Source organism: Sceloporus occidentalis, unplaced genomic scaffold, assembly GCF_023333645.1.
Source record: "Sceloporus occidentalis isolate IW3139 unplaced genomic scaffold, rSceOcc1.0.p SCAF_5, whole genome shotgun sequence".
NCBI lineage: Eukaryota > Metazoa > Chordata > Lepidosauria > Squamata > Phrynosomatidae > Sceloporus > Sceloporus occidentalis.
Window position 1 is genome coordinate 59,254,587 of NW_028316985.1, and position 25,167 is coordinate 59,279,753.

The following is a 25,167-nucleotide window of genomic DNA, read 5'->3' on the forward strand; positions in this document are numbered from 1 at the left end:
TGGGGTACTTCATAGCGGACTCAGAGCAGCTTCAGGGTGGTTTGGGTGTGTGTGTCATTTGAATGCCAAGCCCCCAAAATAAAGCACCTTCTAGGTGCGTTATTTGGCCCGTCTGTTTTGGGCTATTGTCTCGCATGTAGGAGAAACTTGTCCCACCCCTTTTGGAGTTCATGAATGGTGACATTAGTGAAGAGAGCAGTTCATTTGATGACACAGCATTAGATGAACTCTGGCTTGAATGCCTGGAATCTACTCCAAACAAGAATTAAACAGAGTTTGTGTGGAATTCATACAAAATCATGCAGTAGCTGTGAGTGAGCAATAAATTGCTATGGCAATCATATTACTTTAACAACAGTGAACAAGTGCTATTTACAAACTGTGGTCACAATCTTACATGGGTCAGCATAGTGTAATATTTTTGCATGTGCAACTAGACTTTGCTGAGCCATTTACACTCCTTGGACCTACCATAGAGCCACAGACTCCCCCCCCCGAATGCCCATACTGTAGCTAGTGGAGAGTAAGGAGAGGGACCAGAGATGCAGCTGGTTGTGTCCTGGGGCCAAACCTGAAATGATTACATCATGAATGGAAACCTAGCTGGGTCCTCCAGAGGTTTTAGTTGCTGATGGAAATCATTTTGTCTGGCTACTGGAAAATAGCCAAATATTTCTGTGATTCACCCTGTTCTCCACCAGGGATAGATTAGCAAAGAGGAAGGTGGCTTTAGTTGTTGTGGAGTGAGGAAGGGAGTACTCACCTCTGCAGCAATTTAAAAAAAAAGCCATACATAGGTGCATGACTGTTTTATACCTGTGTATACCACTGGCAGGATTACAGTCTATGTATATCAGATTTATAGCTTTTTTTGGATGCCAGCCATGAAAGCCTTTGACTTCACATATATCAGATTTGTTTCTCATATCTCACAGTAGTCTTTTCCCTAATATCTTTCATCAGCTGAGTGTCCCCAAACCTTTTATGGCTATTGCCCTTCTCATCTTGGGTGACAACCCTAGTGACTCCCCGTGCATATATTTGTTAATGTTAGGTGTATTGTTCTACTGTAAATCCAAAACAACTAATCTCAGATGCTCCTCCAGTAAAGGCCAGAGTGAGCAAGAGACTCCTCAGTTGCTATTCAGCCAGCTGCTCAGTTGCTGCTCCTAAGGTGTTTGGGTGCAAAGAGAGAAGCTTCTCCCTGGCAAGGAAGGACTCTAAATCCTTCTTTTTTGCAGCAGAGAGGGACACAGCAGGTGTATGTGTAGGTGGTTTACAAAGGCCACATGCTCTGGACTGGAGACTGGTACAGATGGGGAAAGGGAAAGATTTTAACTATAGGAACTGCTCTACAATGAAGGACTCTTTCCAAGAACTGACTCCAGATACTCTTTCCTCTCCTTTACTAGTGACATGTCACACTGCTTCAAGTGTTTCTCCCTCCCTACACACACACATCCAGAAACCTTGTTGCTTCTGTTATCTCTTCTGTCAGACTGTCTCATGAAAGAAAGCAGCAGCAGCAGAGCAGCTCCAGACTGTCAGTCAATTCCCTCAAAGCTCAGAAAAATTAGGCAGGTTCCCAAATTTGAAAGCTCCTTGCGTTTCCTTCACTGCCACATGCTCTAACTCCTTGGTTCAGTCAGTCAGTCTATCCCAAAATGGTGCCGCTCTGTTCAAAGAAGCAATGTCCTATGCCCAAGTGTCGCAAGAGTTTCCCAACTGCCACCACTAGTGAAAGATACATCTAAGAGCTTGTGCAGGCAGGTAAAGAGCAGGAGACACCACCACATGAAATGATTGGCAAGGCTGCATTGTCTTTTTAAGGAACCCTGAAAAGATGTTTCACACAACCCTTGTCCGTACCATGGTCCACTGCTGCCCCTTTTCTCCCTTACCATCCCCCTGGATCTTTCCATTGCCCCCTTGGGAACCACTATTTTAGAACATGATTGAGAATGTTTTGTATTTGATTAACTTAACTTGAAATCACTAAGAGCTTACAAAATTTTCTGTGCCTTTTTCTTCAGCATTGTTGTAAATTCTGACAATTCTTGGGAAGTTTCTGTAAATTGACTAATCTATAGATTCCTGGGTTATTATTGTCTTTTCTGAGGAACACTTTAATTCAATGGGGCCTTTTTTGTCAAGAGAGGAGGAAGGAGCAGAACTGTAATGAAAGTACATGCACAGGTGGAGAAAGCAGCCGGTGGAAGTAGACCTCACATTTTTGTAATGTAGTGAGATGTGTTGGGTAATGACTAGTGGGAAATAAATAACAGGTTTCAATAGCCCTTTATTTTTAGGGAAGGAGTTAACCTACTAGCTTTTTACTAGGCTTCTACAATCCCATTTCTTATTGTTTTGAGTGAAATATTTCATCTTCACACCTTCCTTGGCATTTTAAGGCAAGAAATGCACCAGAAGTCTCCAATAAACTTATCATGTTTAGTGTCAACATGTTCTAATTGCATGCTTTATTGCGATTTATGCATAAAAATGATCAAAACTGATACACACACACACACACACTCATAATATTATCTTTTGAGTTGACAGAAATAGAGGTTTCTGGGCAGAGACCTTTTTTCCCAGTAAACTAGCTGTTGCTTTCAATTGGTGTATCATGAAATTAACATTCACCTTGAACTGGGAACAATATCAATACTGTCTGAAATATGTTTGATTTTCTATTCTCAGCATTCTTCATCATATTGAATGTTCATCCCATAAGTCTTACAAAAAACAAAAATATATTTGGCATAGTAAAGTGCATACAACATGTTTCAAAAACTATCATTAGCAGGAAAAAAACCCTTTTTGATTGATGGACTGCAAAGTTGGAATTATTGAATCTTACCAACACAAGGTTTTACTGGCATGGGGAAAGTTTGCACTCAATTCTTCATTTCCCAGAAGAAATGGTAATTGTGTCTGACACACATGCACATACACTTGAAAAGTTGCTATTTTGGACTACAACTGTAAGAATCCCTCAGCTACCATGGTCACTGGCTATGCTGGTTTGGCATTGTGAGAGCTGTAGCTGAAAAGATACTTTTCCCATGCTGTGCACAAACTTGTTTTAAATTAATCTTGTATGTCATTTTAATCTTGTATCTTATGTTATATGCTTCTTGGATCCTGTACTGGGAGAAAAGCAGGAAAATAAATAAGCAAATAAATGCAATTACAGATGAAAATGAAAGAGAATTCATTTCTCTTTCATTTCTGGGAACCTGCAGGACATGCTTGAAGTCTGGAACTTATTGCATGTCTAACCATCTCACTACTGGCCTTTTTCTGAATCCAGAAACAATCCTCTTCTGGAAGCTTTTGTCTTTTTACATTCACCCATGTCTCCATCCTGTATTGGTTTCTTATTTTCATTTTACCTGACTGATATCTCATCTTTTTTATAGCGTGTATCATGTTCTTAAATAATTCTTTAGTATGCTTTTATTCTTATGTTATGCTTAAGCTATCTTGGGCCTTGCATTTGGCAAGCTTGGATAGAACGTGTTTAATAATAAATAATCTTTTGATAAATTATATATTTCTTTGTCAACTGTCACATTTGCCACACTGTTTCTTTTTCTGTAACAATACATGTGCTGATGTATTCTTAATTTCCCCTGTGTGGTATTATTTATTTTATTAAAAATATTTACATAGACATACTGTAATAACTACAGTATTTAAGAAACTGCATACATACTAACAGGAGACATGTGAGTGACACATGGATGGTATCAAAAACAGCCACAAACTAGTCATTAAATATTATAGCCGACTTGTTTTCCTTCCCATAGTGAGAATTCATCAGAGATAGCTGCCCCAGCAATAAGACTTTCAAATTAAGCCTGTGTTTACCTTCCAGTGACCAATCACAAAGAAAAGCACCCTAAATGTAGCACATATTGGTGATGAAAATCATGTACTTTGACAGATATCTTTTGCTGCTTTGGGAAGCATTTTGAGGGAGGGAGGCAAAAAAATTGCACATTTGACACTGAGAACCAAACAGCAGAATTCCAAGGAGAATTCCGAATATAAAAATATATAGAAGACCGAGTACAGTTTTGTTATTGTTATATAATTCAGAGAAATGAAAAAAAAAAAAAAGATTTGGTAACAAGTTTGCTTATAGCAGCGAGATTAATAATAGCAAGGTGTTGGAAAACGAAAACAGATGTAGAAGTGGAGGATTGGTACAAAGAGGTATGGAAATTAGCTATTAATGATAAATTGACATGTAAACTGAAAGTAAAAAAAGGACTATGGAAAAGAAATGACTTTGAGGGATTTGGAAAGAATTTGTTGAGAAAGTACTGAGAAAAGAAGATGGAAGATTACCTCCAGAAGACGAACTGAAATTTTGGATGGAATATAAGGATGGAAATGGCTCTGGGGAAGGAGGGCACTGAGGGGTATATAAATTAATTTGTTAAAATGTAATAGAATGTAGGGATATATTTGTCTATGGAAATATTATTTTAAAAATTAAATAATAAAAAAGGAATAGATCTGGTAAAATTGTAAATGTCCATGATTTAAGGTAATAAATTATTCTTGCTTATATAAAAAAAGAATTCCAAGGAGAATTCCAAGATTTGGTAAAATGCAAAAACATCCCAATAATTATTGTGTATGTTGAATGACCATAGGATGCTGAGTGTCTGAAGCTACAAATGTAAAACTGGCTAAAAGACTACATAGGAGTATTCTACAAGACACCATTCTGTTAAAGCTCTCACTTGTTCTTTTCCTAAGTGCCTTGCATATTTCTAAATTATGAAGGAAGGGGAGAAGAGTTTGTCAATGTAATTTTTGAATTACAGTTCCAAGAATTCCAGAGATCACCCTGGTTGGGGTAGTCTGGACTTTATTTCCAAGCCCTGATAATGAGGATCACAGTTCTGTGCTCCTTATTCATGAATATCTTCTCTGTCTACAGCCAGGTGGCCTGACAAACTGTGCTCCTGTTTAACTGAATCTAGCTGTGTTCTGAGTGGAAGGAATTACGAAATATATAAAGTTTCCCAGATTAGGATAGCTTCTTTACTGCACACATGATTCTTTTGATGGCATCTGAAGCTCAAGGGAACCTTTGAGTGCATGCATTTATGCTTTAAAAGAATTCTTTTGCATCTCCTCCAGAAGTCAATACTTGCTCTCAACATCTTGTTTCCACAGCTCATCATGTTAAAACTGGAACTTGTGAAGTGGTGGCTCTCCATCGGTGTTGCAATAAGAACAAGATAGAAGAAAGATCACAGACAGTCAAGTGCTCCTGCTTTCCTGGGCAGGTAGCAGGTACCACTCGAGCAGCGCCTTCTTGTGTTGATGGTGCGACATATTCTATGGTTTGTTCTTCCTTCTCGAGCCATACTCCCTCCTGAGTTCTTTAAAGGATTGCCTTTCATTTACTCCCACAAGTGCTTATAATGATAAGGAGAATTATTTGACAGTATACCCAAGGTGAACAGTAGCTTGAGAGTTTTAAATGAATTACCAAGCCTGGCTGCGAAAGAGCCTCTTGAGAGGAATAATTTGATGTAAAAATCTGAATGCCCATAGTGTTGAATCAACTTCATTCATTCCACTAATATTTGTTAGAGACAGATTATGATCACTCCCATTGTGGATAACAAGATTTGGGGGCATGTCTGATCAGGGGTGAGATGGGGGATATGTATGTATGTATGTATGTATGTATGCCTTCCACACCATGGCTCCAATCCAATTTAGACCCCCCCCCTCCTGTTCTAGAAGTTTCTTTTTCAAAAAAATTAACTCTGCTAGGCAACTTACAAGACAAATGCCACATTTAGGCTGGGTAGGAATCGTACAGTTCTCCAGATGTTAGGGACTCCAGAACTGCTTTTAACTTGGGAGGGGATTCAACATTGATAAGCAGTTTGTATTAAATTTTACCCACTTATAGGTACTTCCAGAGGGAGTTCAAATTACTTTCCTCATCCATTTTCATTCCAACATCCTTAAATAGGAAGACTCTTACAAGTACAGTGCCATCCATGTGTTTAGTGTAGCTTACCTATAAATAATTGTGAATAGGATAGATTGCAGGCAGCATTTGTTATTCCTGGGAGGTCTCGGCGAAAATAACTGTCTTCATCTTAGTACTCGATCACTTAGTATCCTTCTGATGGATAATTCCCGAGGAGGCTCAATGACATAGGAGTCTTGGTGATACAATTCTGGTGGATCATTTCAGCCCACCTATTGGGTGGGATTTGAGGCCCCCTTCACTCTTGTTCTGGGGTCCATGGCAGATGATGCTGGACCAATTGCCGGCAGCCATTGCTAATCATAATTAATGGTGAGAGTGCTGATTTTGCATCTGAAACAGATTCCCACCCATACTTTAAGTGAATGATTTCTTTGCAGTCCAGAAAACATTTTTTTAAAAAAACAAAACAAAACATCCCACATATGTCTTTGACTAATGTGTAGAACACTTTCTGTGAAAAGTTATGATCTCTTTCCTGAAATTGTTTTGTTGTCAGCTATCACAGAAACAGTAAGTACATCACCTTCTGTGAGTACATTTTTTCTCAATAGTTTAGATTGTAATGTTAGTCATGATATAAAGCTGAAGATTTTAAAATGAAGAAAAGAAAAAGAAACTAGATGATTGAAAATGTAAGGCTGGTTCTGAAAATAATCCTATGCAGAGGCACATGTTTGATAATAATTTTAATGTTTCACAGTACTTGGGGGAAGGGGGCTCTCTGGCTGATTATACATAGATAAATGGCTTTATAGATGCAAATGTCCTGTTGATCCTATGTTGTGCATATTCTCTCTCTTTCTCTGTCTGTATGTGTGTGTATATGTGTGGGTGGGTGGGTGGGTGTGACTGTATGTATATATATATTTAAAACTATGGAGCACCTTTTTAAAAATGTAAAAAAAAACACCACACATTCTTTTCTCCTTTAGCTTCAATAGTGGAACAAAAATGGTGGTGCCACATGCAACCATGTCTTGAAGGGGAGGAATGCAAAGTTCTTCCAGATCGCAAGGGATGGAGTTGTTCTTCTGGGAATAAAGTGAAAACAACAAGGGTAGGTATTAAATTCACATAAAATCTGGTTGGCCACTTTGTTAACAGAATGTTGGACTCAGTGGATCATGTGCTTCATCAAGCAAAGCTAACTTGAATCTCATTTATTTCAATGGGTCTTGAGATAAATTTGACTAAATATGGACTCAACATTTTTAATGTTGAGATTATTTTTGCCTTTTGGTTCAGGATGACTGTAATACATCATACTACATGTACTTTTAAGTCAAATCACTATGTTTCAGTTTTCCCTTCCCCAGCAAACAGCTGAATGGGAAGATTTTTAAAAGTTTTGGCCCAGGATGACTATATATATAAAAAAGCAGATTAATCTCATTTCTGATGTTGATGTGATTGAAAGTACATATGATACTGTATACAGATTTGGTTTTTTTTGTTTTTGTTTTCTTGTTTCATATTCACAGATTCCAGAAATTAAGTCAGGCATGAACTAAAAAGAAAAACATACAGGTTTCAAGGACTAAATCTTTAGCCCACATTAAGTTCATAATGGCAGTGGGAGAGAAGACTGACCAAAAGAATAAAACATTTAATTTGTACATGGACAGGACAACCTCTAACTTCTTGTCTAGTAATCTCCCTGGTCAAATGTATTCATGACTTTTTGCATTTTGCCGCTTCTCCCTGGTCCTGAAAAGCACCGGATTGGGGCCTTTGGGCTGCCGCTGTGGCTGCCCTGGCCCCAATCCGTGCCTGAATGGAGTGGCTGCAGGCCACCCCAAAGGGGCGGTCTGTATCCTGCCTATACCTCTCATGTTCCCCATTTGTTCTTCTAGCACTACTTCTGTTTAGTTGCCTGCCTGCTGAGGTGGAAAAAAGGATGGATAAGGAGGAACAATACTGAAGGGCTGAGAATGAATCCCTGGATATAGAGCTGGAATTTATCTTGAAACCAAAGCTGATATTAGTGTCAAGCAGCTATATCGGTTGATGATCTGTCCACTTCTGAATTACAACAGATGCATAAGCACCTTAGGCAGCTGCAAAAAAGAAGAAAATAGGACAAGTACTGCTGTTGATGCTGGTTAAAAAAATATTTAAAATATTGCTCTCCTTTTAGCTTCTTCCCTTTGAGTCTTCCTGCTTTCTCAATTTCTTTTCAGAAATAGGACTGTAGTTCCGATTAAGTTAAGATTTGTTATGGTGTGTCATTTATCTGGAAAACTGGCATGCAGTTTGTGAATCACAATGTTACTGATAGATGAGATTCTGTAGGACAATAGAATAAGGGTGATGAAAACATAAGAAGGTCTGTGGAACATCTCTCATGTTCCAACTGCTTTCTCCAGCTGACGTAATCTGGAATAGCAGTTGATGATTTCAAGGGAGAAATTCCAATTGAAGCAGTTAGATTACAAAAAGATTGATGTGAAATGGTATCTCACTCTGAAATTTTACTCATGTTTATTAGCCTGTTTGCATTATTGGACTCCCAGGAACCTACCTCCAGTGAATGCGTAGGTACAGAATAATTGGTTTGTCATTACCTTTTGGCTTCTTCAGGTATTTAGGAGTCAGGCAGGAGTAGGAATAAAAGCAAGACTAATGTCAAAACCAGAGAATCAAGTACAGTAGAAACAAAATGAAACATTAGAAGAGCATTCAGTCAGTGGTCATACCATAGGCAGATACAGTCCATGTATAGGGCAGAAAGTAGATGCAAGATCTATAGGAAGCAGAGCTGAGAAAATTTAGTTTTGGGACTATAGCTTCTTGAATTCCACAGCCAGTATGATTATTCGTAAGAAGGCATGCAACAAAATTCCAGGGAGATGAAATCTTGGAGGTTCAGAAAAAAAAAACCCAACAACCCACAATTGCTTCTTAATATATTTATTTCTTTTCTTTTTCTTTTTCCTTTTTTTCTCTTTTTGCACAAGTAAAACCTGGAAGAGGACCAACAAATTATGTATAATATAGGAATTGTATTTAATCAATTTATATACATTTATGGATGACTGCTTAGTTTCCAAGTCCTGATGGAATCTGGTGCTTTTAGGCCTCCTCCGTATGCGCCAACATGGTGAAAATGGATGATGGAGCTGGACTAGGGTTTTTGGTGGGACCCAGTCGAAGGGACTCATCCTACACTCACACATCCTTTGTAAAAGTACACATCACCACCCCTGCTTTGTCTCAAAGAGTGGCTGGAGTCTCAAAGAGTGGCTGGACATCTGCCTTGGCAACTCTTCCACCCCCCACTCCCATGCTATAGAAGCTTATTGGAGCCATACTTAAGGATGAAAGAATATTCACATTTTTTCTCTTGTCCTCAGTGTGAAAGGGGGATTCAACACTGAGGAAACCCATAAAGAAAATATTCAACTGCTTAAGATTTTTCACACTTAACATTTTTACACAGAATACAGTGAATGTTATGGAAAATGCAGTTAAAAATATTGTGTAAAAATATTGCAAAAAAAAAAAAAAAGGAAAGATTTTTGATTTAAAAAAAACCAAGGGTTACCCCCTACAAATAAGGTGGGACATCTTTTGGAAAAAAGTCCAGAATAATTGAAAATAATTGAAAAATGTGCCAACTTTCAGCTAGCAGTAGAAAACTTATATCTCTAATCACTCCAAATTCCAGAGAAATTTTGTGGCTGTGCCAGAGTCTTGCCTAATCCACAAGAAGATACACTTACTTGGCCTCTTATACCCTTCCTCAAACTGGCATGTCATCTGAACTAGTGATTTGCTAGATTATAATGAAATACTTCTTTAACCCATTGGAGCAACCTTCCTGTTTAATTGAAAAGTGAAAAAAGAGCTGCTTTGAGTCCAGTTTAGGAGAAAGGTATCATCATCATCATCATCATCATCATCATCATCATCATCATCATCATCATCATCGAATAATAGAGTTGGAAGAGACCACAAAGGCCATCAAGTCCAACCACCTGATATGCAGGAGTACACAGTCAAAGTATCCCTGACAGATGGTCATCCAGCCTCTGTTTAAAAACCTGCAAAGAAGGAGACTCTATCATGATCCAAGGCAGAGTATTCCACTGTCAAACAGCTCTTACTGTCAGGAGGTTCTTCCTAATGTTGAGGTGGAATCTCTTTTTCTATAGTTTGAATCCATTGCTCTGGGTCCTGTTCTCTTGAGCAGCAGAAAACAAGCTTGATCCATCCTCAATACGACCCATTAAAACATTTAAACAGGGCTGTCATATCACCTCTTAACCTTGTCTTCTCTAGACTAAACATATCCAGCTCCCTAAGTCTCTCATCATAGGGCATGGTGTCCAGACCTTTCATCATTTTGGCACCCTCCTTTGGACATGCTCCAGCTTCTCAACATCCTTTCTGGATTGTGGTGCCCAGGACACCATCATATTTTCTAGCTTTCTTAAAATTTGATTATTCAGAATGCCTGCATTTACATTCATTTGTATATAAAAGAACCATAGTGGGTAACCCTATGTTGTGGCTTCTGAGGAAGAGAAGAGCCAAGCACAGCTGCAGTGTGCCTTGGCTCCAATGGTTGTTGAGAGGCTTTCCCTCCATTCCAGTTGCCATTGTAGTAGCTACTGAGAGAGGAGGAGACAGCACTTGCTGTAGTAATCCCCTTTCTCTCTGCCATCCACTTTTCCTTGTGTGTTGTGTCCTATTGGATGGTATGCCTGAGGGCAGAGAACTGTCAAATTAAGAGTTTTGTAAGCCATTTATTTGCTTATAGTTTTTTGTGGGTTTTTTTGGGCTATGAGGCCATATTCTCCTGATGTTTCACCAGGAGCTGTGGCTGACATCTTCAGAGAATGCAGGAATGGAAAAGAGTAGCGTGTAATAAATACTATTGGTTGAGAGGAAGTGGTTTGCATGTTAATCTATGTATTGTTCTGTTGTTGAATGGCAAGGCCTACAGGGTGTTCATTTACTTAATGGTCCATTGTTTGCTGGGAATTCCCCTCACCCTGGGTGGTTTTAATTTGCATTTGCTGGGTCCTGATTTTGGTGTTTTTCAGGACTGGTAGCTAAACTTTGGCCCGGTACAGACCACTCAAAAAGGATGGTCTGCCAGTGCCTGGTTTTGCTCCGTGGGGAAGCTGCAGCCTCAAGACTGCGGGACTTCCCCGCAGAGCAAAAAGACCCCCCAAAAAGCGGGTTCTTCTTGCGGCGCCTTAATGACTCCACAGTATGCCAATGGCACACTCGTGACGTCATTATGGCACCGCGGTAAGCGTCCGTTGCATCAAAATGGTGGCACCCATCTGTACAGGGCGCCGCCATTTTGACGTATGGAAGATGTGCTAGGGTTGTGGGGCGTCTGTAAGAGACACTCTAAGGCAACCCTAGCACGTCACCAGGACGTGCTATGGAGCTGGTCTGTACTGGGCTGTTGTTTACTTTAAGAGTTTCTTCTTTCCTGTTTAAATTGTCCAGGTGTTTATGGATCAGCCTTAGTTCATCTGCAGGCTGGCACAAAGTGCCGGTCTGCACAGACTCCATGTCTGTCATGTCTCTCCTGTTCTTTGATTTGTGTTTGAACACTGTGTTTGCTGGTCCCTATGTAGACTTGTCAGCAGCTATATGGTATGCTGTAAACTCCTTCAGCTGTGAGAGGGTTTCTCCTGTCCTTCGCTGAGTGCAGCATTTGACGGATTTCCTTGGTTGGTTTGTAGACCATTTGGAGGTTGTGTTTCTTCATCAATTTCCCTATTCTGTCTGTGACTCATTTGAGGTATTGGAAAAATACCTTTCCTTTGGGTGGTTGTTTGTCTTAACTTATTTGTTTATTTATTGGCTGAAGAGTAGGGAATAAATGTTCACTCGCCCTCTCTATCTCTGCTCCCTAACAACTCATCCTAACATCCTGGCAGTTGCATCTTGTAATCAACTGGAATTTATAAGATATCCTGAGGGCAGTTTAGTGTAAAGGCTATTACAATGATTCATACAACAGATTTCCCAGGACATAGTTGGGGATAGAGAAGAGAAATGGAGTAGAGGTCCAGATTTCGCCATGACAAGCCATCAATAGGCAACATGTGATTGGTGGATGCAGCAGTACAAACATTCACTCAAAAGCAGAATTGGAATCATTTTACTGTGCCCATGGCTTCCAGAACACTCAACTGCCAAGAAGTCAAGGAGAAACAGTACAAAATCAATGCTAATAACCTTCTTTAACTTCTCATCACTACCTTTGGGAGTGAGTTCCCCACTAGGACACCACTACTCTGAAACGGTGCCAAAACCCTAACCTCTTTAGTTGATGGCCTCTGCTAAAATTCCAGGCATGCTCAAATAAGAGGAGGGAGCCTTTCAGATATCCAGCATTAAGACATTTATGGCTTTGTATGTGAAAACTAGTTTAATTGAGCTCAGGAGCAGATTGAAAGCCAAACATTTATGGGATCTTGGCTTTTATGTCAACAAATCTGGAAATAAACTTTGCTGCCATGCTAGGGAAAAGTAGTCTGTTTTGCTTAACAGCCTGCCTTAAGTTGAAAGCATGGGGGCTAAACAGACAGGCAAAAGAGGTGCTTTCAGGCTAACTTAAAGGTGTGGCGGTTAGATGACATATGCCTTGAAGCCAGCAGGAAAGTGCCCTCTAGGCATCTTATGCAGAGAAAAGCCATTTCAAAAAGAAGCAGCTTTTTTCTGCTTCTTGCTGGCTTTAAGCCAGATCATGTGGTCGTGACATGAGCACTCCATGCCTTGGAGCTGGCGGTGTGGTTGGTGGGGTTTCAATGTGGCTTCAGAAAAGGCAGCTTCAAGCCACTTTTTCCTGCCCATTTGTTTCGCCCCTTACTTACTAATTTATGAAATTCATCTTGGTCCCAGTAAAGTTATTATTCTAGTTATTTTTGTAATAAGACAGTTTACAGTTTATGTGTCCCATTATTTATGTCATTATTCTCACTTCTTTGTAAGATAGTCTCTTCCTCTTCAGCTATATGCATCCATTCATTCTCACAGACTCCACCTAAAGAGCCTTCTCCCTGTATCTGAATCCTCACAACCCATCCACACATAGTAATACATCTTAGTTGCATTAACTTTCCCCACTTCTTCATGACCCTCATCTTGTCAAGATTTATTTGTTCTATATAGCATATCTGTGAACTATCACAATCTTTTCAACTTCCTGCAGTAAGTTAGGGCCACTGAGTGCTATTTATTCAGCACTAAAGCATTCAGATTGCTTTACAAGACCTAGGTAAGGCCCAATTATTTCTCCAAAGTGCTTACATAAAACAAGAATTAATCACAGACAAGGGAATGATAAGGGCACAAGAAAGCTTGGACTGTGTTTAAAGTTGTGCATCTGCTTCTTTATATGACATGGAGGAGGTTTTGGGGTGACAGGTCATGGTGGCAGTTTTTTTTTAATGTTTGACTGTTTAAGGTTATTGAATGTTTCAGACTGAATCTAACTGAAAATGCAAAACAAGCATATTTCTTCCTTATAGGCCAAATTGCTTTCTTGCAGCAGTTTGGTTTTCCTCAGTCATTTTACCAGATCCATGTACTTAACAAGATGACAAAGGTGAAGAAAAGGTAAAAGTGGCAAGTAAGAAAGCAACATGCAGTGTCTCACTAAAGGCTATTTAAACCATTTAAATTATGGAGATTAACAGATGAAGCTAAGAATGGAATTAAAGCAGAATAGATGTGTCTGTAGCTGAAATTTATCAGATAATGCTGTGGCTGAGCTGTAGCTGATCTGTCGTCCATCTGTGACTATTGCATATATTTTGACAGGCCTTCCCCATCACTTGCTGCTAGTGCCTCTGCAGCAGCATTAGATTTGTGTATGATAGATAATGTCTAGGCTTCAGTCCCGACACTGGGCAGTTTCATCCTCTCCCTCACTTCCCCTCCCCCTTCTATTTCAAGCAGCCTGTTTTGTTTTTGTTCTTTTTTTTTTAAAAAAAACCTTTCTCCCCCCCCCCCCCCCCCAGATCCCATTGCCATAATACCTATATTGTTTTAAAAGGAGAGAGAGAAAAATAATTTTAAAAAAAAGCATACTGGTAAAGCAATAGGGGAGGAAGATGAGATTAAGAAAAAAGAGTCCCAGACCAGCAGTGACTGCTACAGTGATTGAAGACATATGTGACAGGGACTGATTCCAAGCCGGTATATATGTGTTTCCTTTCATTAACATAACTATGGTGAGAATGGGGTCTTGTGTGATAATCTCATAGGTATACAGATTGGTTGCATGTGAATATGCTAAACCATAGTTTAGCCACAGAGAGGCTTGGGCACTCTCCTTTCTAATTGCTGTCCTTCTTCTCAGAGAACTGGAGACTCATGAAATGAGGGAAGAGAAAAGACAAATAATTGAGAGTTGAACATAGATCTCTAAATTTTGTGTAAAGCACATTGAAGAGATGCTTATGATTGTGGAATAAGTAAACATAGATTATAACACATTGCTACAGAAAACACGGGGTGCACCATGATGACACACGTGCGTCAGAGCACCCAAACGGCACTTGCCAGAAGGGGTGTCATTATGGTGTGCGAGTGCCATAATGATGCCCCTAAAAAGAAGCTGCCTAGAGCGGCTTCTTTTTAGGGAGTGCATCGGTGCTGCGCTGTGTGGCTGCCATAGAATCAACCAGGGGCAAAGACGGTTGGCTTTTAGCCACCTGTCTATATAGCCCCTAAGTGTGTGAAAGGAGTTGTAGCATAAGCTTTTGTAGACTTAGTTTAAATTTCTCAGATGCATGGAGTGAAGTGCTGCCCAGGCAGGACCTTTATAATCAGACTGTATGAGCAGCTATAGAAATGCAAGTATTATGAGTATGGTGATGAGGTGGCAAGTTCATTTTTTACTATGGTAGTCAAGGGACTAAGGCAGGTGGAAAGATGTTGCCTAAGGCCAGGGTGGGTGGATGACCATATGACTAGTGGAAGGAATTTTGGAACTAGCCTGCAAACAGTACATTCCCCTCTACCATTACCATTCATCTGCATTTTGTGATACAGCTTTATAATTCCACAGTGTAGATCTGATAACTGTATTATGAAGCATTAATTGTTTCCTAAATTCATTTTTATCTATGGTGTGAAAAATTAAGGATGTATCATCATATGTCTTGTTGGGAACACTCTGATGTAGTCATTAATCACACTGTTTCTTGTTTTTGTATGATCAGACTATGGAAATTTTTATACTGTTTTGCTTATGTATCCTTTCAGGACCTCTTCTTGTCAGTAGAGAGATCAAAGATACTCTGTATAAATGTAGTTCTTTAGATCCATTTGTTATGATATAATGAGAATGTTTCCCCTTGAAAAATCTCAGCTAATTTATCAGTAAATATTACGTTGTTGTTGTTGTTGTTGTTGTTGTTGTTGTGTGCCTTCAAGTCATTTCTGATTTATGGCAACCCTAAGGCAAACATCACATGTTTTTCTGGTGCTGGGAGTGTGTGACTCACCCAAGATCACCCAGTAGGTTTCTGTGGCCAAGTGGGGAATTGAACCCTGATCGCCAGAGGTGTAGACAAATGCTCAAACTGCTGCATGTTACCTTACTTTTGTTTAATTTAGTTAAAACACCATGGTATTCATTTTATAGATTCAATTATCACTACAGACAGGATTGTCTCTCTGAATATACTTTGGAGCATTGTCTCTAAGATAAAACATGGCACAATTATTCTTTTCAAAATTGCAGTTTCTAATGGTTGCACTGACCAAATGCTGGAGGTAGCCCAGCATTTCTGAAAGTGATTACTGTATATACTCATGCATAAAGTTGAGAAATTTGGGTTAAAAAATTGACTCCCTAAAATTGGGTCAACTTATACATGGGTCAGTATGGTACTTGACCCAAGCATCCCTCCAGCCAGGCTGCCTCCATAAGGGATAGCTCAGCTGGGGAGAGGCTGGGAAGAGTGATCAATCATCCTGCAGCCTGTCTCCAGCTGGGCTCCGGGGGGGGGGGGGAAGAGGGGGAAGCCCAGCTGAGGAGAGGCTAGAAAGGGCAATCAAAATCACCCTACAACCTCTCCCCAGCTGGGCTGCCTCCTGAAGTCTGTCCCTCAACCTATCCCCATAATTTTGGCCCCAAAAGTTGACCTCGATATATACATGAGGTTGAATTATAATCAAGTGTATATGGTAACTCCTTAATATGGGCAGGGAGGGGGGATGGCCAAATGTGGCTGGGAGGTAATATTTTGCACTGAGGATCCTCCAGATTTTAGACAGATTGTCAAAGGGGGGGGGGGGGAGAGGAAAAAAATGCCCCTCTCTGCAAAAACTAAAATAATAATAATAATAAAAAACTGAAATAGAACTGGCATAAAATCCACTTCTGGCATTGAAACCCAATTCTGAAATTCACTTCTGGCATTGAAAAATGGTGTTTCATTTTATTCTAAACAGGACAGGATCTGTTTATGGAGGGCCCCAGAAGAGATAATTCACTTTTTTTGGCCAAAAAAAGAATGGTCTGAAAAGCCTGGAGGGGTAGAGGCCCTCAAAAACAGCCTTTGGCACTGCATGTGGTCCCAGAGTTGCTCATGCCCACCTGATATAGAGGTACAGGAAATATGCCTGTTTATTGACCCCAATTGTAAAGAGAGTCAGGATGGTATAGTGGTTTGTGTATTAGACTAGGACTGTAGGGAAACAACTCAAACTCCCTTTCAGATATGGAAACATATTGGGTGACCTTGGGCAAGTCTAAAGACAAAAAACTGTGAGCAGTCTCTGGCAATTTGGAAAATCCCAGCTGTGGTCAAACAATCTGTTCATTAGGTTTTAGTGATTGTACTTTCAAGGCCTTTGTACCAGGATAGTGGAATTCGGGCACTGTACAGACAGGCGTCAGAGGCTGGCATGGGGGCAGAATGGGGGTGTGGTGTCTGCATGAAGCACATCCCAACTCCACCCCCATACTGGCATGGTGCCACATGCTCCACCACATGGTGGGCAGCATCATGGCACTGGTGGCTATTGCACCCTTTCCACAGCACAAAAAGGAGTTGCTTTTTGCGCCTTCTTTTTGCGCCATGGAAAGGCTAGATTGGTTGCCATGGCCCCGATCTGGTGAAGAAAGAGACGGCTGCAGGGAGCCCTTTAGGTGCGGTCTGAGCAGCCCCTCAGTTCCTATCTTAAAGAGTAAGATGCACCATACAGCCACAGGGATTATGATTTCTTTCCCATTGAATCTTCCCCTCCTTGGGTAACTTATTTCTAGCAGTATTTCGAGGTAGTCTACATGGGAATATATGTAGCAGTTTCTTCTTGCACTGTAAGGAAAGGATAAAAGGCTCTTTAATTTATTTTGCACCATAGTGGATTGGGTTTCACAATGGAATTGGGAAGATAGCATGCTTATGAGAGCAGTGGGCAAATCAGGGCTTTCATAAATTTCTGTGGGGGTAAATGTGCACACAAGCTTAATATGTCTTTCTGTTTCTCTTTTTTGGTATATTTTTATTAACTGAATTGCAAATATTGCGTGCAAGGAATCAGCATTGCAGCTACATTCCACCAAATGTTTGCCTGCAACTTACCTTGGAGTCCGGCCCAGTGAGCATAATGAGATATCCATCTAGGTAGACTGTATATAATCATCCTGTAAAGTCCATTAATACAGACTCTATTCCACGTACTAGTTTCAGGTTGTTAATATATCACTCTATGTCTTATCATCTGCTTTTGTCCATAATGTTTATTATTATTATTATTATTATTATTATTATTATATTGAAGTGGATTTTTTGTCTGTTTTATAACTATTGTATAGCATATTTGCAGAGAGAGGTGGAATTTACATTGTCTGAAATAAATAAATAAATAAATAAATAAATAAATAAATAAATAAATGCTTTCGCTTGGGATTTATCCATGACTACTACTATTATAATATTTTCTTTAACATGCCACTTGGTAACTTTATACTCATTTTAAGATATATAAAGATACTATGTATTTTTTCCCTTATGAGAAAACTGTTCTACCACTAATCCCAGTTTTGTTTTATACAACTTATTTTAGTACTTGACATGTGTTTGTTTCTTAGGCAAACGTGTAAAAACCGTCAAGAACAAGGAGATTTCTGCTGATGACAATTTTTGATTATTCCACACACACACAATACTCTGGCTCCACGTTTGGAGCAATAGTTGTGATGAATCATAATCTTGGTCGGGTTCTCAGGAAGGGCCAGAAGGTGCGTTGAGGAGTAAAGAGTGAAAACCACACCTGAAAGATGTTCCAGCCTTGGTTTATTACTCAAACAGCTGCAGGTGTGTACAAACACAGGTTTCCAAAGCTGTAGCAGAATTTTATGTATCATACTGTGTCTCCTTACACATTTTATTCATTCATAAAATCATTTTTATACTGCTTTAACAAAGACTCCCCAAAGTGGTTTACATATCTGGATTAAACCAAACTAAACATCATCAATTTTAAAATATAAATAAGCCAAAGTTTTAAAATCAAAAGGAGCTAAGTAACCTTCAATCATATTTTAGAAACCATTAAAAACCAAGAGGTATAAGAATGTTTTACTGTTCATCTAAGATCAGGAATGATGTTGGTCTTGCCTCATTTCACAAACAATTCCATAACAGATGCTGGCACAGTAAAGACTCAGTGTTACTTAGGTATAGGGCACCATTTATTCGCAAAAGTAGGTGCCCATTAGAAAGATTTCCCCTCTTTTACTAAAGGAAAGACATCTTAAGGTTGCTTGTGCAGGATATCATTTTAGAACAGTGGTCCCCAAACTGTGCTCTTTAAGAGATTTTGGACTTCAGCTCCCAGAATCCCAGATTACTGGCCAACATGACTGAGGCTTCTGTGAGCTGTAGTCCAAAATCTCTTAAAGGGCACAGTTTGAGGACCACTGTTTTAGAATGACCATTAGTCATTGTTGTCCACATTCTTTTGTGGGTGTGTCCTCTCTGTCTTGTCAAACAGAAGCTGTGTTTCACAGAGCTTTGGTTTAAAAACTGGAATCTTTTTGTTGTTATCAGTGCTCCAAAGCAGCCAGGTGAAAAATATATTGTTCCTGGTAATAATTTCTTGTTGCATAGTTTCCCTGATAAGGTGTTCTCTGTGTTGTGCAAGTAATATCTAAAATGTAATGTATAATATCCATCAATTTTATATTGTTTTTACTGTATATACTCATGTATAAGTCTAGAAATTTTAGTCAAAAAATTGATCCCAAAAACCAGAGTTGATTTATACACAGGTCAATGTTAGTACTGTAACTCTTTTTTTTTTTAAAAAAAGGAACTATTCCCTGTTGAAAGGCAAGATCATAATCTGCCTGGAATCACTGACACACCTATATTCTCTAATCCATCTAGCCTTTAGTGTGAGCATAGTTATGCCTGCTGGAATTTTGTAAGTTCTTTCACATTTTTTTCCTTTGCTTCATCCTTTAGAACCTTTGTTACGTGACCCTAAGTTTTACCCTCAACTTATCCAGGGTTCATACAAAAATCCATAATCTTGGCCTCAAAACCTGCCCTAGACTTATACACGAGGCTGACGTACAGTTGAGTATATATGATATGTTGTTTCTGATTTACAGCAACCCTAAGGCAAATCTTTAACAGGGTTTTCTTGTCATAATTTGTTTAGAGTGGGTTTGCCATTGCCTTCCCCTGAGGCTAATATAGTTTGAGTAGCCCAAGGTCACACAGTGGGTTTGTATGGAGGAACGAGGATTTGAATAGTCTCCAGAGTCCTAGTCTAACACTTAAACCACTGCACCATACTAGCTGTATACAGTTCTAATAATATTTAAAAGATAGAATACCTAATCCTCCCATTTCACCCAGGCCAATTTAAATATCAAACTTTTGCATTAAGATGAATGTTGCATTTACAGTGGAAATATACAGACAGGGTGCCACTGTGAACCATCATTAAGAGCTAGCCCCAGATTATTCATTGCTTCCCAGAATAGATCAGTCTCCAAATACTATATGCCTTGGTTTATGTTATACTGAATATGTCTTTGTATACATAGGATTGTTGAAATTTTTTTCAGGTACTGCACTGTGATATCAAGGAGAAAGCAGCAATTTCTCCAATTACAAAAAGGTCTGGATTTCCTAGCAATTAGTTACTGTTCAAACCAAAGCCTATCCCTCATATTAAAGAGAGAGAGGTAGGTCTTGACTATATAGAATATTTGTCCCCTTTCCTTGAGTGTTAGGTTTGACAGTATAAGGCCAGGTAAATGAGCCTTAAAAGTGATTTCACCATTGTTGGGGTGAATATAGATGTACTTATGTTGTGATGAATAATTATTCTTTGGATGCACGAAAGTGGCACATTTTCAAAATGAAAGCTGTTAGAACTCAGGCTTCCAGGAAATCTTTCCTCTGACCTGAAAGTCCTTCCCTTAATCTCTTTGTGTGTTACAGAAGTTTCTCAGTTCTGTGCAAAAAGGCATTCTTTAAAATATTAAATAGGCATAATCAGCCTTAGCTTCAGAATGAGCCTTGCATAAGCAGTCCTGAAAATAAGTGAATAAGAAGAGTGTGCAGTGTCAAAGAGGCTATTCTGTAACTGATGCTGGAATGAGCAGCCTACTCATCTCTCTTATTCCTAATTTATGATGTTCCTCTATGCGTTTTAGTAATTGTTAGAGACAGAACTAAACAATGCCTGGGTTTATATTTTCAGAGCTTTTCTGTGCTTGTAGCTTTTTCTACCAAGCACAGTGTTGCCTAAGTAGCTCTTGTTAAATAAAATTATTTGCATTAAATTAACAAGGTAGGGTGATGGCATGTTTAAATGAACTTCTGAAACTCCTCTTTATGTAACATCTTCCTGATTAGTTTTAAGATGATCAGAATCTGCAAAATTTGCCCTGTAACTTTATTTTCTCATCACTTCCTACCCTTTTGTGTTTGGGTTCTTAACATCCAAACTGTAGAACAGTCCTACCCTTTCCCTGTCTGAATTACATTACTTCTTTCTTTAAAACTATTTTTCTCCGTTTCCTAAGACATTTTGGTTAGCACTGAATTATACATGCCATCTACTTGGAATAGGTGACTCTTTTAACTAGGGCTCAAAACAGATGGGCCAAATGATACAGTTTCCCACTGCATTTGGGGTGTAATGCTTAGTTGATGCATGCCCCGAATGTGGCTAGAAACTGCTCCCATGCTGTATCATCCCGAAAGAACTAGGCCAAAAAGCAGTGGAAAAATCTACCCCTTTTTGGCGGCCTGGTTCAGGACCATGGTGGTGGTCTGGATCAGGGCTGGGTGAGTGTAGTCGCCATGGCCCTGGCACAAATGTTGCTGGTGTAGCCCTGCTGTGGTTTTTTTGGCCTGTCTGTTTCGGCTTAAGTCTGTAATAGGTGGGAGCTTTAGCTGGTTGGAAAAGTACAAAGGCAATAGGATTGAGAAATGGTTTAGTAAAGTTTAATAGTAATTCTTAAATGCTCTCAAAAGACACCCCATACTTAAAAAGTCAGTTATTTAATCAATTTTACTAGACATAGCAAAATTTCTTAATTGTGAAGCTCAAGGCAGCATTCACAGAGTTTTCATTTAATCTCCCATCCAGAGTCTTATTAAGTCTAGACCTACTTAGCTTGAGCAAATTTGCAATATCATATGCCTTCACTGAGTCCAGGTATGTTTTATTTAAGGAAAACTATATTTCTTTCAATATTTTACAGATGAAAACCAGAATACATATGGCCAAGCAACATCAGAATGTACTCAAGATAGCAAAGATTATTAATGAGGAAAAAAACACAAGCTAGGAGAGACTACAGTAGTTTGCTTTTGCCTAGGTCTACAGGGAATGGCAAGATTGAGCCCCCTCCTCTCCCACTGCTGAGTTAGGGGCTATGCAGACAGCCCCTAAGGAATGGCCTGGAGCTGCCCCCTTTACAGACAGATCAGGATTGCGACAACTGCACACCGCAGCCCCTATCTGGCCTTTGCAGGGTGCAAAAGGGAGCTGCAAAAAGCCACTGCTTTATGCACCCTGGAAATGGTGCGATAGCCACAGCGCTGTGGCTTTATTGCACTCCTTTGGCTCTGCATCATGTGGATGCAGCACCAGAGAAGTACCATGATGCTGTGCTCTGTGCTGTGTAATGTGTGCCATCACAACACCCTGGGGGTGGAGCCGGGGCTTGCATCATATGGGTGCTACACCCCGACTTCGTCCCCAACCTGGCCTTTAAGGCCAGTCTGCACAGGGCCTTAATTGAGTCCCAACTCCTTTTGCACTTTTCATTCTGTTTGCAGCAGCTGAGATAATGTGAGGACAAAGGGGTAAAGTGCAAAGAGGAGACAAAAACTGGAACATTTTAAAAGCAATAGAAAAACAGAATGGTAGAGGATTAATTGGGACTGTTCCTGCCAAACTGAGACAAGGTATGAGATTACAAAATGGATAGAAAACTTCCTAAATTCAGGAGTTGCACAAGACTCTCCAATAGTAATACAGATTAGGAGATAAATTATAGGATACAGTCTTTTTTGATTTATGGTGACCCTAAGGTTATGGAATTTTACGGATTTTTCTTGACAAGATTTGTTCTGAGAGGGATTGTCTTTGCCTTCCCATGAGACTGAGAGAGTATGACTTGCTGAAGATTGCTCTGTGGTTTTCCATGGCCAAGCAGGGATTTGAACTCTGGTCTCCCATGGTCCTAGTTTCATAGTAAAACCATTACACCACTGGCTCTCCTTAATTCCTTAAGAATTGAAAACATAAATTGGGAATGGGTTCAGGCTTCTTCTTTTGTCATCATTCATTTGAACCTAAATATGCAGCCATGATTGTTTGCATTAATGCTGTATTATTTGGAAATTTTATATAGAAAATTTACTGGTGAGTTTAGTAATAGGCAAAGGAAAAAAGAATGAAAGATTTCAAGCCTAGAAGTTAATTTTCTCACTTCAGATTATATGACAGTGAACTGTGTTATCACAATCTCCTTCGCTTACACAAATAACATATTGCTAATTATTTTTGGAAAACATATGTACAGTCCAGTTTCCAAGATTCCTATAGTGACTTGCCATCTGTTAAAAAATGTGTTTCCAGAAGATTTCTTCATTTTTCAAAGTGTGAAAATTATAAACCATCAACACCCCCTCCCCCGGTTGTGAGAGTCCAATCTAATTTAATAACACAGCTCAGGCTACTTATAGTGAGCACATAGGAAACTCACCTTTTTCTTTGATTTTAGTGAATACACAGATGTGTTGTGACAGGCATGGTCTCAAAGACTCATTCCCCATTTCATCACACACTAAGAACGCACAGTCCTTTTGTGGCAAGTGCTTGTTATCTGGAGTTGTAGGCACATCTAATAAAAATAAGCTATCAGTAATTAAATCTGTGGCCCAATTAAACATATTTGCCATTATTGGATCCTTAATACATTTTGATGTATTAAATTCATACTTCAGACTAAATTAATGTTTCTTTTAGAATTACTTTTTGTATTTGATTTTACACATACTTTTTATAAACAGTGTCAAAAATAAGAAGTAAAAAACAACAACACCCTAACAAACCCAAAATTGACACAGTAACAAGTATGACTCAATATTTAATAAATCCTAGCTTCCCTGGGACTATTATATTAGACACACGGAGAACATCTAATAATTGCATAAAAAAAGTATTTGCAAGGGGAAGAAATGGCTCCCTTAATTTAACATTCTTCCTACTACTGTGTTTTCTCCCAGATGTTGTTGAACTCCCAGATGTTGTTCTCCCAGATGTTGTTCTCTCATCTTTGACTCTGTTGACTGAAGGGACTTACATTGCTAAATCTGGAAGGACACGAGTTGTCCAATGTCTGCTAGACCATGACCTGGAATAAGGCCAATAAAGTTTTAAGCTCACATTATCTTGCTCCTCTCTACTCCCAGTGGTCATTTCAACTTGTACTTTTAGTGTTGAATCAGAGGTGGTGTACCTTCTTCCAATCAACCTTATACTGTATTGGTCAAAACCTGTTCAGGTCTGTATCATGGTGGTGATCATGGCCACTGCAAAAATTGTGGAAAGGATATGATTCTTAGTTTTGTATGCAGCAAGGGAAAAATCTGCCGTCAGATGTTTTCACTCTCTAGTTTGTGCATAGTTCCCTCCATCAGCTTTGTAGCTGGCCAGAATGGAACTGAATAAATAATAGCTACAACTTGGATTGGAGATAGTGAAGGCCTGTGACCTTAGGGAGAGAGGACATAATTTGAGGAGAGTTGAGCTGCCAAAATTAAGATGACTTTACATCTCCATTTGACTTGTAGCCCCTTCCCCTTATTAATGGTTTAGTATTATATGCAAATCCTTCTTAGAGCTGTGTGCTTGTGTCAAGTCTGGAAAGGGTGACATGTTCATTTATTCTTGAGAACAGCTCCATCACCAGATTTCTCTCCCATTAGCACCTCATATGACCCATACAAGCATTATGAAATAAATGTAACTATGGCAATTTCCTGTAATCTTTCAAAAAGAAGGCCCTTTTGAAAGTGCTACAGCTCAGTGCTACAGGACATGTCTTGCCATGCCAAAAGGTCCAGAATCAGTCTGAGATTGCTCTAGGTATCCTAGGCATCTCCTTCCCACTATGTCATTCATAATATCTAGCCACTCTTCGTGTAACTGTCTTGGTGACTTCCTTCCCTGTTCTTGACTATCTCCAGTAGGGATGGAAAGAATATTCAAAAATATTTGAAAAGTGGTTGGCAAACATATTTTTAGAGTGTCAAGAAACCCTGAAAAGCAGAAACCTGAGCCCGAAAGAGACGATCCAAAAGCACCGCCTTCAGGCCAATCCAGGAATATGGTATTTAGATGACACATGCCTCCAGATTTCACTGAAGCTGCGCTGTGGCTGCCTAAGGTAGCCCAAACCCAGCTATTTGCTGGCTGTCCATTGTGTGGACCATTGCAGCAGCTGGCCTCGGGACTGCAGCGGCTGGTCACCACTGTCCAATGCCACTCAGGGCTGGTTCGAGACTGGAGTGGCCAGATGGAATCTTCACAGTTTGGGACTATTTTGTGCACAATTTGCACAATTTGGTCATTTTACACAGAAAACATTTTCTGGATAGGAG

At 39.5% G+C, this 25,167-nt stretch overlaps 1 protein-coding gene across 4 annotated transcripts in view; it reads left to right on the forward strand.

Annotated features, from left to right (window-relative positions):
- The window catches only part of TAFA2 (TAFA chemokine like family member 2), a 148,185-nt gene that overhangs the window by 113,737 nt on the left and 9,281 nt on the right, over positions 1 to 25,167 (forward strand). Inside the window, exons 3-6 of one of the 4 annotated variants that reach the window (XR_016281236.1) lie at positions 5,200 to 5,352; positions 6,970 to 7,094; positions 18,117 to 18,342; positions 19,340 to 19,453. Coding sequence is in view for 1 of the 4 variants with exons in the window: in XM_089524230.1 (XP_089380356.1) it covers positions 5,200 to 5,352; positions 6,970 to 7,094 (278 nt within the window). In the remaining 3 variants the exon portion in view is untranslated. Of the gene's footprint in view, positions 1 to 5,199; positions 5,353 to 6,969; positions 7,095 to 18,116; positions 18,343 to 19,339; positions 19,454 to 20,105; positions 20,226 to 25,167 lie in introns of all 4 variants that reach the window. The other 3 variants (XR_016281235.1, XR_016281234.1, XM_089524230.1) reach the window with 3 other exon arrangements.